This window comes from Crocodylus porosus, unplaced genomic scaffold (genome assembly GCF_001723895.1).
Source record: "Crocodylus porosus isolate Cpor-Errol unplaced genomic scaffold, CroPor_comp1, whole genome shotgun sequence".
Lineage (NCBI taxonomy): Eukaryota > Metazoa > Chordata > Crocodylia > Crocodylidae > Crocodylus > Crocodylus porosus.
Window position 1 is genome coordinate 5,559,296 of NW_017728924.1, and position 12,976 is coordinate 5,572,271.

The following is a 12,976-nucleotide window of genomic DNA, read 5'->3' on the forward strand; positions in this document are numbered from 1 at the left end:
AAGCAGAACTGACGGTCTTTTGGCTCCAGGGTTTAATCTTTGCATCTGAGAAGGCCAATTACTAAGAAATTAAAAGTCTCCACATCTGTCTTTTTCAGCCTGGTTTATTTTAGGGGAGGAAGCAAGAACAAGAGGGTCAGTGTTAAAAGACGGAAAATTTCATCTACTCTCGAATTTCAAGCTGCCATTCTTGACCCTTTATTTATCCATTCCTTCTGGTGTGCTATAGTATCTCTGGCCTATTAGTGAGACAAAGCCATTGTCTATGTTAGTCATTTGGCTTTCTCTTCCGTCCACTCACTGTGTTCCCAACAAAATGCTTCACATTGATGGTGTATCCAATTTTCTGCAGGGGGTTAGTGGGGAAAGGCCACTCTCACACTAGGCTGGACCATACAGCAGCAACTGAATGAAGCTGAAGTCATTGTCATAGAGGTATTAGGCTAGTTTTATTGTGAAAAATGCCACATTGAAAGCTGTTGTGACCACCCAAGGGATTAGCAAATGGACGCTGCCTGGTACAGATGCCTCTTTCACTAAAGGTCAAACAAAAGTGAACAGGAAATCTCAGAGATACTCTAAAATATTTGCTTAGGACAGGAAATTCCCTGTACGAGAATGTGCATACTTAACTCTATGGGCCTCATTGTCAAGCCAGACTCCCATTTTGCACATGTGAATAACTACTAGTGCTGTTATGCACGTTGAAATGTGGGGAACTAGTTGTCTTACCAGATTGGACTGTGTCCACTGAACAAGCAGTTAGACATTAATTGCCATCACCTGCATGTGTAATTAATTACACCTGCAAAATTGTTTTTGCAAGTGAATAATAACAATTTTCTTACTGCGAAACAGGTAGTGGATCTAAAAAAAATAAAATGCTGCATGTGCTTAATGTCCAAAGCAATCTGTAGAAAGGAGGTGCATAGGCCCACTGGAGATACCATGGTGTAGGAATGCAAGTCTTATTAAGTTTTGAAACTACCAATTCTCTTTCCTCTTTGTTTCTGTTTTCCTGGGGACAAAATAGGGGGAGGAAATCAGGCAGGGATGTCAAAGACCTGGCTCATGGAGCATTATCACGCGGCCTGAAGTGTTGTCTCTGGGTCTCAGATCCAATGGACAGGGCTAGTCTGGCATGGGTATCACAAGTGCATGCCCCAGACTGGTCCCATGCATCAGATGCAGTGTGAGCCCTAGACCTGCCCCGGCTCTGCAAACCACGCATGGGGCCAGGGCCAGCACCGACTGCTTGTGGTGAGTGGGACTGGAGCCAGCACATGCGGGACTGATTTGTGGGCCCAATCTGGAGCCTGCTAGGCTGGATGGGTTTGACGCTCCTGAAATAAGAGAAGGCTGAAGATATGTGCTGAATTCAACCCCATTTTGCACATAGTTTTAGCCAGCCTGAAACTGCATTCAAAATTGCGGTGTATAAACTGTTCCTGCCCAAGTTTAACTGAATGCTCTCAGGGAGATATCCTAGTAAAACAAATATTGGTACCTGACATATCACAATGCATTCACTAGCACAATGCAGAGTCTTAGAAATTATTAACGTTGAGTTATCGTTCTTTGAAATCATTATATATGTAATATCTTGGTTTAGATATGGGAAAAGAAAGAAGCCCAGGATGCTTTATAATGGGGGTCGGCAACCTATGGCTCGTGGGCTGGACCTGGCTTGCACAGCCATTTGATCTGACGCACAGAGCAAGGGTTTTGGTGGCGTTCAGGGCTGGGGGGGTGCCCATCCCACACTGGGCAGTGTCTGCGAACTATGCCATGAATGGGTGGCACAGAACGGCGGTGGTGGAGAGAAGCAGTGGCAGTAGTGGCCAACTTGGCAACAAGCTGGGTTATTCTGGCCCACTGCTGGGAAACGTTGCTGACCCTTGTTTAAAGGAAGACACAGAGAGACGCCTAGTTGATGACGTTGTTACTATAACTAAATGGCCAGATTATGTGCGTTTAAATTTGTGCATGCAGATTGCTATTAGGTTCAAAACTGATCATTTGAACATAGCAAATACCCTGCTTTCCCCTGCAGTTTTGGAACTTGCTCATGTTTTGGAAATATATGCAAATGATATGTATAATGACCTACACACTGACACATGTAGCCCTCTAAAAATAATCTGAGACTGAGTCCTTGCTTATCCTCTTGTTTCTACTCACTTAGTTTGAAAGGTGTTTAGATGGTGCAGAAATCATATAGGCATGTAGCTCATTGCTTTCAATGAGAGTTAAGTTTCTAGGTATTTCTGAAAGCCCCAGGAGAGTCCTACTTGCATCGTTTAGGGGGTCTCAGTATCTTTAAAAACTGGCCCACAGATCCCAATCTTCAGCCATTTCTGCAGGGGTGGACCCTTGGACATATGCAGGATCTACTTAAGGTCATGGGGGTCCTCAGGATTGGGGCTTCATTCACTATTTCGCAGTAGTTCTCACTCATTAAGTACCAGACTAGCACGGCTCTACTGAATTAAAATGCTGAACCATTGAGAAGAAAATTCATGACTGAAATGACTAAGCTTGTCTTTATGGCTGCTTACAAACGTTTAAAAAAAACCGCGCTTTACGGGAAGAGGCATCATGTTAGTTGGACCCGGCTCTGCAGCATCTGTATAGATCAGGCACTTCAGTGGAGCTTTTTGGTGCTTTTATCTAATGGCTGATTCAAGCAAGTGAGCCAGGTCCAACTAATGCGATGCCTCTTTGGGGCACGTGCTGTGCTCAGAACGGGAGCGTGCCAAATTTAAAGTAAAGCGCCGTTTTGGGGAGCGGGGCCGGGTGTTAACATCTGTAAGCAGCCACAATATTTTGCCACTACAATGCTATTTCTTTCCCCTAATTTTGAATAAGTGACAAGTTTTTAAAAATAAGATGGGGCTGTGCCGAAATTTGCTATCACACTCTCAGTTCCCGAATCTTTGGGAAATGGGCTGCCCTACATTCAGCTGTCTGTCACTGGGAACTGCAGACCCAAATTAGCAAACCATATTGGATTTGTTTAATATGAATTCAGAAGCTATTAAAACAAATGTGATGCGATCCAGGTCTCAATCACCTCAGTGGAGAAGTCAGAATTTTTTTGTTCACAACTTGAGGCGGGCGAGAGAAAAAGCTAACATATGGAAATAACTATTGATGGACACAATTATATTTTAACAGAGAATACCAAAGGCTTGAAAGCTCTAAGGAATCAAATTAATGACCTGGAAAACAAGCTCAAATTAAGAAACATCAGGTTGGGGGTGGATCCTGAGGGCTTGTTGAAGACAGGAATAGAAAGATTTTTTTAATGGATTGTGGAGGTGTTGGGGATGGATAATTTTTTATTCCCTCTGCGATACATCTCAGCTCGCTGTATTCCCAGGAATGACAATCAGGCAACACCCATCATGATGCTTATTAAATGCACGTTACAAACCACACCACGACCTGCAACTCTCAGCTGTTTCCAGTTTTATCATATACAGGATCAGACTATATTTTCAGAGACTATTATCTTCATATCTAGATTAAAACAATAACAGCTCGCAGGGAGTAATACCAGTGAAAATAAGATTATAATCTGCAGAATTCTGTATAGATTTAAACTGCATGCCCATCAATTTCTGACCATTTTTACATATTTAAAAGTTACTGTGGTACTTTCCCCACAAGAACACGCACTTCCTGGGCTCGATTCTTTGCTCGCTCAAGCGTAAATCAGTTGTGGCTCCTCTGAAGGCAATAAAAGTGCCATACTGATGAGAGAAAAGAATCAGGATCTATCTGTATTTATAAATTGTTAATCTGGCGATTATGATAGTAATAAATGTTATTTATGGGGTGCCTGTTTACTGAAGCAATATAGCCACCTCTGAGGAACACAGTACTTCAGAGAGAAACTAAGACTATGCATATATGTGCTCTAAAGCAATATTCATGTCTGAAGCATTTACCAACTATTGCTCCTAGCTTTGTATAAGGGCCAAACTGTGATCCCACTGAAACTAAAAGCACACCCACTGCTTTTCTAAGCAAAATCAAGATTTGGCATTGACAGAAGCAATGTTTTCAAACAAAGTCTACAAGATCTGTATGTTCGTATGTAGAGCGCTTCTCGGGGGACCGTCTGAACACATAGGCTGGAGCTGATCAGAGCAGCTTGGGCCCAGCTGGAAGGATATGTCTCAATATTTCAGTGATATTGCAGTCCAGTAATATGGTAACTCAGGTCCATTCAGGAAAACTGGATCCATAGTACAGCTTATGCAAACAATGACACCATGCCAATGAGCAATACCCACCCTCTATCATGCAGTCCTGCACCCACAGATAGTGGAGAACACTACCAGAAAGTCAAAGCTTAATGTTAAAGAGGAAAAAAAAAAACTTACTCTTTAGTGCTGCTTAATCTGTGGTTGGGTATCGGAGAGATACAAGGTGGAAGTAGGCAGGAAGCTGGGGTTTCCTCCAGGCGCTGCTTCTTGCTTTCTCCATATGTATCTGAGCTTTCAGACTGCTTTAACAAAAAATGGATAGCTTGAGAAATGGAGCACCGCTATGCCTTCCTGTTAGGGAGCAGCTCAGGAATCGCAGTGTATTTCCTCTACAACACCAACAATTAGGAGGCAGTTACAATACCGACGTGAGAGCTGCCTGAAATCAGAGCTAAACGGACTCAACCGCACTGCAGATACAGGGCACACTGGTTTCTGTTTTGCTTGAACTCACATAGTTCCTGACATGGCTAGATATTAAAGAGCTAAGTCCCCACATTCTCATGGCTATTTTCTGTAAGCTATTGCTATTTAATTAATAATCAAGACATAATGACCTGATCCCACAAAATACTGAACAGCATTTACTTATGATTTACATGAAGTCAACAAGTCGACTTACATGAAGAACGATTCCTCCTGAGTTACAGCTTCCACAACAGAGCCCCACGGTGATGGCCATTAACACACACAAGATCCCCTGTTGCACGATCCCAGGGTTTCAACCAAGATGTTATAGGTAAAGCATATTATAACTGCCTACTTGCTCTCAAACCCAACAATTGCCTAAAATAAATGGTGCTAATAAAATCACTTAAAAACCCTGAACTGGTTATTTCAAGTCATGTTTTAACTAGGTGTAGCACACCCACACCCAAAAGTCATTCTAGCTGGCTTGATTTTCTAGTGTCACTGTGAGCAAAGCTAACGATGAACATACAGCCCTAACAAAGGAAACGAAAAAGGCTGTTTGAATACTTACCTGAATATTTCTATTCTAGTGCAGTACCCTAACATCTCAGAGTGAGTTCCCTTTCACTATGCCAGTCCTTGATTCAAAGCCCCAGCTAACGAGGTGATGAAGGTCTCTCTTTTACATATCCCATTATCTTTCCAGAGCCTTGGGTTTAGATACCAATACTGTATTCTTCTTTTAGCCAGGAGTCCTCCTCTGAAACTTAAACCCCAGGAAATTACCAATGAAATGGTTACCATAAGCCTCAACATAACTACGTGCATGGATGTGGATGTGTGCATGCCTGCATGCAGGCGCACCCACACGCATCATTCATACTTTTTTTCTGTGTCAGTTTAAACAAGAGGCGTAAAGTAGAGATGAGCGGTATGAGTTACTGTTCACCTTACTCAGGTGATTATTCCCACTGAATTCAATCTGAAGTCAGTGCGACTACTCAGAGGAGCAAGGGCTATAGACCTTTGTCTTGTATTAGCTCTCTCCCTCTGTCTTCAGACTGCTCTAAATCAGCATTTTAATACAGTTCAGGGGGCCAATAGAAATGATGGTTGGAGTCACATTTGCAATGATTTATCAAATTTGGGGTATAAAATATGAAATGATGTCTCCCTTCTGAGACACCAGGGAATAGCCATTTCAGCTGGAAAAAACACTGCAAATATTCATTTATGATAAAAATCCTCAGTTTCTTTTCTGGAAACACATTTAGTTTGATGCATACTGTCATATCCCAAAAGATAGGATACCCTTGGGCATCAATAATATAAAACACATGATAAAACATAGTTCCCCTAAGTTGATATCCATTCTGCTTCTCAGAGAGTTGCAAAGAGAGAACATCTAGTTAAGCAAATGATACTTCTATAAACCCCATTTGCTTACAGAACAACACTATATTTTACAGACTATGTTTACCAGGAACATAGGCAAGTACAACTCCATTGACTTTAACGAGGCTCTTCTCGTTTAAACCAGTGGTGAATAGGCCCCAATTCTTCAGACAGTAAAAACCTGCCACCCAAACAGAAGTCATATTTTCTGGATGCAGGCAAACCCGAGCAATTTGCACTAGTCGGTATTGGAAGGCCCACTGTAGATTATTGAACACTGCAAAGTAATAGGCGAGTGAGCAGCTACAATGGGAAAACATCAAAGATATATCACAGATTGATTTCGATAGCTAGAGGTTGGCTTTAAATAGTTTATGATGATAATTTATAAGATGCTAGTAAATGCAGTGTCGCATCTTTTGTAAAAACAATAAAACCGGAGTAATATGACATCTCGCCATAGCACTGAGTTTTCCGTTAGATCTCTGCTGAGATGCTTGGGGCAGGTTTGAAGAAGGGCATCTCGGGGAAGCTCTGGTGACATTGGTACCCTCCGAACGAACATAAAGAAACAGGGTATCCTCCCTTGGACTAGAAAATTGCTTACCTTGTGCTTCCTTTTGGATTTCGTAGAAGGTTTTTCCACTGCAGCCGGGGTAGGGGATTCTCGAGATGGTCGCCTGTGTTTCACATTTGCCTCTCTCGGTTCGGTTTTCACTGACGTGGTCTCAAACGGCTCTTGTCCAGGTATTCTAGACAATAAGCTAAGGTCTATTTTGACCCAGAGGGATTTGAGCTCTTCGTATTCCCTCAGTGGGGACAGAAGTTCATTTTGCACGATCGGGATAGGTGAAAACAGCTGCTCCTCTAAATCATTGCTCGTCTGGTCTATTGATGTGTTGCTGCCGTTGCTGGTTAAACTGCTGACACTGAGGATGTTACTCCCAGAGTCTTTCACTTTGATGCCATTGGCAGGCCCACTGCAAGCAGGTAATATTTTAGCCTGCAAACTCTCTTCCTGGTCTGTATTTGAATCAGAAGTAGAGGAATCGGTTTCAATAAATTCGCGAGATTTCGGGACAATTTTGCTGGGGCCTCGATACTTTTTCTTCTCGGAAGCGAGTCCGGCGCTGGTTCGCGGTTCTTTTCGGGGAGCTGTCTTTCCGACGGATGCTTTTGTCCGAACCTTCTGCTGTTCTGCAGGTTCCTGGGTATCTTTTTCTTTGGGAGTGGTGCTGGTATTATTTGGTTTGGGCCAGTTATACTCTTCTACACTGGAAGTCCTTTCTACCTTTTTGGGTTGCTTTTTCCCCGTAGTCCTTTGTGACGTTGGCTCATTATGAGCTGGTGACTTCTGCTTGGAGCTTTTTGCCTCTGGGGTTTTCTGGGCAACTCGTGGTTTGGCTTTCTCCCGGATGGGACTAAGGATCGCCCGGTCTTTGGAATCAGTCTGGGGCAGGCTATTAAGCTTCCCTTTGTTTTGCCCTTCCGCCTGTTGGTTGCTTTGCGACTGAGAACTGTTATCGCCATGAGTCTCGTTTTGGTTGTTGATGATGGCCTTGTTATGGGGATTCACTTTATTCAGCCATTTATCCAGCTGCCATTTGTTTGTGGAGGGAGGCTCAGGCTGCAGGTTGGGGAACAAAAGGGAACCGATCTTAGAGGAGCAATGCTTTCTAATTTAGATGAGAATTACGTTTTGAACGCAGGCTTTTATTTCAGTCAACCAGTGGTTACTGCTAGTTTTACTGTAGTATTTATGGACTATTTATGGTTAATTAGGCTTCCTTATCTGGTTTACAATGTGGCCCTGGAGAAATTTAATACAACTAAAAAGTTAAGCAGGTCCCTACAGATATCATTTTTGTCGTGCTGCTTTTCCCTCATCCCAGATGACTACTGTGTCAATAAAATCTTCCCTGCTACTAGGCAAAAATCTAAATATTTCTCTAGAGTAATTCAAATGTAGGCCAGGAGGTTTTCCCAAAAGCTAAAATGAGTATGTGGGTCATACGTTTGATGGCACAGGAGGGGAAGCCAGTAAATAACAGCAAACTGAACAAGACTCGCATGTTTCTCTGAAGGGTAAAAAGTTTGTGCTTTCAATGACAATGAAGGGGGCGGCGAATTGCGGGGACAACGAGCTATGGGCACGTTGGGACGGATGTGGAAAAGGGTCTGTAGCTTTACCTCTGGAGTCGCGTTGCGTGACTCTTCGTTACACTCGCTGTCGCTGGAGCTGCTCTCGCTGTCGGAGTCCGACTCGGAGCTGCTCTCGGATTCACTGGAGCTCCCGGAGCCCCCGCTGGAATGCGCCAAGCCCGCGCCGTGCGCTGCCTGCAAAGGGAGCCCACTGCCGGGCAGAAAACAGCCATTTGTCTTAGCTTATTAGGTCCCTATTTTTCTATTTTAGTCTTCTAACCTAGGGGGGAAAAAAACCTATGTTGGTGCCCATGGTTGTGCCCTCCCCAAAACTCCCATTCACATATGGTTGACTTAGTAAAGTTGTAAATGGGTATTTTGCTTAGATGGCACTAGAGGATCTGCCTCCAGTTTGTGAATGCTTTACACTTCTGCATGGTGGGACACACTGCTGATGCAGTTAATAGAAACGATATCATCGTCGTCATCCCGTGAGGAATAGTTTGGTGTCACAAACCTGGGCATATTGGTCTGAGAGCTGCAAATATGAAACAGTCATATTTTAATAATCTGCTAATAGAAATGCAAAATCTTCATTTTTGGTACAAGTATCATTTATGGCTAAATGAAGGATATTAGGCAACTAACAGTGAACCAAAGGTTTCAAAAATAATTTTGATGAATGCCTGTTTTAACACCAAACGAACCTTTTATTTAGGTTTTGTTATACAAAACTTAGACATTTATGATCACTCTCCAGAGGTTGCCCAGCGATTCTTCAGCTGTAGCTGGGTTTTCCTGTGTTTGTGACAATTCAATAAGAAAATGGAGCTCTTATTGCAAATGAAAGTTTCCATAGAAGCTATTTCGTTGTCCCCAAGACAGATGGATTAGCTGCTACCCTGTTACCTCTTCCGGCATTTCTTTTCGCACTGATCAGTTGCAGGACCCCATTTTTTAGTATTATGGAAGTCTGCCAATCAATGTCTTTATAAATTCATTTTTAATTTTAAGATTTTCACCAGTGAGATAACCGTCGGGTTTTACGTCTGTTCAACTGATCTATACAGAGACTGTCTGATGATTGATTTTAAATTTGTGAAGCTGACAAAGCAAAGTGTTTGAAAATTGACACCATTTGCTAGTACTCCTTTATGGATATTCAATACTTTACCTTAATATATCATAGGATGTGTGTCCTGTATTGAATCATCCTCCAAAGCCAAGGAGTTTTCTGTGAGTTATAACCCTTTTTTTCTCCACTCTTAACTATCTGCCTTTCTGCTCCATGCTCCCCCAAGCAGATCTCCAGCCACTTACGTATGTGCTCTTCCCTACCCAACCAAACAAGTTCACGAGACAAGTGTCAAGGAACTATCACCTCAAACATGGACAACTGGTAGCTCCCAAGTCTGGGGGGGCACCAGATTGCCAATGGGGGGAGGAGTCCCCCAGCAGCCTACTGTCAGTGGGAGAGAGGGGGGTCCCCCAGTGTCCGATTGCCAGCTGGGGGGATCCCCCACCGGCAATTGCTGAGCCAGGAAGTGCACTTCCAGTTTCACAGCTGGCGCTTCCACTGAGTACACGGCTGATCTCAGGGGGTGCGTGTGCACCCCCGATGTGTTGCCAATGACCTCCAAGATATAGTAGCCAACATACTTGAAAGGACAAGGGCCAAACAAACAGTGAGTCTCATCCTGCTCCTCTAAGGTCACCAAAAATATTGCTAATGGCAGTCCTTAATATTTCCTTCATTTTAAGTTACTTGCACTCTTCACCCATAATACTCAGCCGTTGAAAAGCCACGCCTCCCACTGTGGCTGGGGAAGTAATTATCTCTCTAAGCCACGCAAGGCCCTTCCCAACCCACCACAGCTGGACATGGACTCATTCCCCCACAACATGGCCTACTTCAAGAAACATGAAACCTTGTATTTATCTTCCAAACAGAACATGATCCTAAGATGTGAAAGCTCAATATTAAATGCTACCCCTAAAGTGAACCGTGTAAATAAGAAGCGTTCTGCTCCAGTAGGGAAGAAAAACATTGTAAATGATTTTCTAATAAACAGGTTTCAAGTCTAATGAGACTGATAATTTCGTGACCATTGTAATAACCTGCTCTCTCTCCCTTTCTCTCTCTGTACCACTACACATCCTTGAAAGGAATCAGAACTGTCCAGATGTGCACTGAAGTCCCTAATTTAATAGTTAATGTAGATGCTCCATTAGCTCTAGGGGTAGACACTGATGCTTTTGGAACAGGAGGATCTGATCATCTATCCTTGATGTGCCCGTTAACATTTGAGCGCACGGTTTTCAGTATAATGGCAAGCATCAGATGCCAAAGTGATCCTGAATTTATTGCAATATTAATGAATTCTTGCTTGCATGTCCCTGACCCAGGTCTTAGCATTAAACTATTCTCACTATGGCTGCCCTAGGAAAGCATCCCCATTGAGAAAAGGCTCTGGGTTCTACCAAAGTCATTGGGTGTGTCTGCATGTGCAATTAATTAATGCGCCTCAATTTACTGCACAGTAAATTGAGGCGCATTAAGCTGCTCCTGGGCGCATGTCTACATTTGCACTGGGGTCACGAGCCAATTGAGCCCAAAAGAAGCAGCCTAGTTCAGGGATGCTCCTGCCTGCTCTGCCCCCCTGCAGCAGCCATGGGAGCTCCAGGCTCCCCTGGGTGCCAGCCCTCAGCTGGCAGGGGGCACTGGGGGCAGCCCCAGGCTGGCAAGGGACACAGGGGGTCAGGCCTGGGCTCTCGGGGGGTGGGGGGAGCTGTCCCCAGTTCTGGAGGCAGCTCTGAGGCGTGCAGAGCACAGGGTTAGCTAACCCCAGGCTCCACGTGGCTTGGAGCTGCCCCCAGACAGCTGGGAACTGCCATGATATGATAGCTCCCCTCTCTCCCCACAAGAGCTCAGGGCTTAGCCAGGCAGCAGTTGTGGTTTCCAGCTACCTGGGCTGACTGGGAGCGATTTGCAGCAGCTCCCGGTCAGCATCTAAGCATGCACTTTGGCACATCAGTTTAAATCACTGTTTTCTAGAACCTGCATCTCTTGGTATTAGCAAAATGCACTTTAAATTAATCTACTACACAGTAACTGTTGTGCACATGTAGACGGTGATGTTTTACTGTGCATTTAATTAGTTTAATGCACAGTAAAGTGCATGTATGGATGCACCCAATGGGACTTAAACACAGGCTTAAATGTAAGCCTGTGCTAAATTCCTTTCTTGAACTGAGTTTTAGGAGTGATGGTTTTAAAAATGAAAAATGAAGGTCTGATCACATAATGCTGGTCTGGCTGATTTCATACATTTTTAATATTTATAAACACATCTAGTTCCCATTAACAGAACATCTGGGTGCTTTATGGTGCATTATTGAAACAAAGCTAGCCATTTGGGGAGCTGTAACACACCACTAACTTTGTCGCTCATTAAATACATTATTTAAAAAGGGACCTTTCCGACCACTGAATTAATACTAGAATTAGCTAAACCTGCTGGGAAAAAAACAGATAACTTAAAATACAAATCTTTGCAAAAGCATAGGGATTTCAACAGTTTTGGCATTGTTAAAACAACAAATTATATTTGACAGGTTTTGTTTTCAATTTCTAGAAACAAAAGTGTTCAGCTTTTCACATTCGTTTTGATATTTGGCATTTTTTCTTTCTTCTTTTTTTTCCAAAAAATATGTGCGTGTGTTATGGGATAGGGAATTCATTCTGCACTCTTTTTTATTTTTTCTTCCTGGAAAAGTTAAGAAATTGAAAGTGTAGTAAAGAAGGTTTTTTTCCCCGACAGTCTAAATCCTTTGTTAACATTTGCCAACTTTGTCCTGTTGGCAAACAATAACAATGGAAGAAGAGTGTTTCCATCTCATCTCATATTTTATCTTTTGGCTTCATTTCTACTGGAAAGGGATGGGGAGAAGTTTCTTTTTTTGCTGTTTAAAGAAGAGAAAAAGGGGGGAAATCCTAGACAATTCTAACATTGAATCTGAAAAATCAGATGTCTTTGTTTCCTACAACAAAATGGAGCCCAAAATGTGAAAATATGGAATTGAGATGACTCCAGGATAAAAAGTTTTGTTAGGGAATGTCAAAGTATTTTGTTTCGGGTTTTCTGAATCGGACCCTTTTGTTTCATAATGAATTCCACTTTTCAACGTCTTGTCAAGAGCGTACCTCCATCTTAAATAAAAATGAAAATGTCAAAACTCCATATAAGAAGACAATGCCATTCCCTGAGCAGTTCAAATGGGGAGCTAGTTTTAAAGATGAAGCCATATGTAAACTCTGTATTTCTTCCTAGACATGACCTCCTCTGCAGATGCTCTGTTAGGGCTCCTGAGTGTTCACTCTGAGATCAACATATCTGATATAATGGGTTTCATCGCATGCAATGGATCAGAGAGAGGGAGAGAGAGAGGCCTCTTTCTCAGAGGCAAGAGCTCAGATCATTCAGGTATTTAAGTACAACCCAATCTTTGAAGTGCATCTGGAAGCGAATAAGTGCTGCAGCCAGTATTTACTTATATAAAAAATCTAGGGAAGGACTGTAACTGCCTGACAAAAAGCTCAAAGAGTAAGAACAAAACCATGGAAATGCATGTCAGCCTCAACCTGGCCTTATTTTCTTTCTTGTTGTGCACCAGTCTCAGATAAGTTATCATATGCCAAACATTACTGAATAACATAGCTCAGCAAGCTTGCAGGAACCAGACAGAATCAAAAT

At 42.9% G+C, this 12,976-nt stretch overlaps 1 protein-coding gene across 3 annotated transcripts in view; it reads right to left on the reverse strand.

The window, feature by feature from the left end:
- The window catches only part of AFF2 (AF4/FMR2 family member 2), a 524,595-nt gene that overhangs the window by 26,100 nt on the left and 485,519 nt on the right, over positions 1 to 12,976 (reverse strand). For 2 of the 3 annotated variants that reach the window (XM_019540274.1, XM_019540272.1), the window contains 3 exons: positions 8,271 to 8,433; positions 6,688 to 7,707; positions 4,392 to 4,516 (listed from right to left, as the gene is read on the reverse strand). In XM_019540274.1, the coding sequence (XP_019395819.1) occupies positions 4,392 to 4,516; positions 6,688 to 7,707; positions 8,271 to 8,433 (1,308 nt within the window). The remainder of the gene's footprint in view (positions 1 to 4,391; positions 4,517 to 6,687; positions 7,708 to 8,270; positions 8,434 to 12,976) is intronic. The other variant, XM_019540273.1, reaches the window with a different exon arrangement.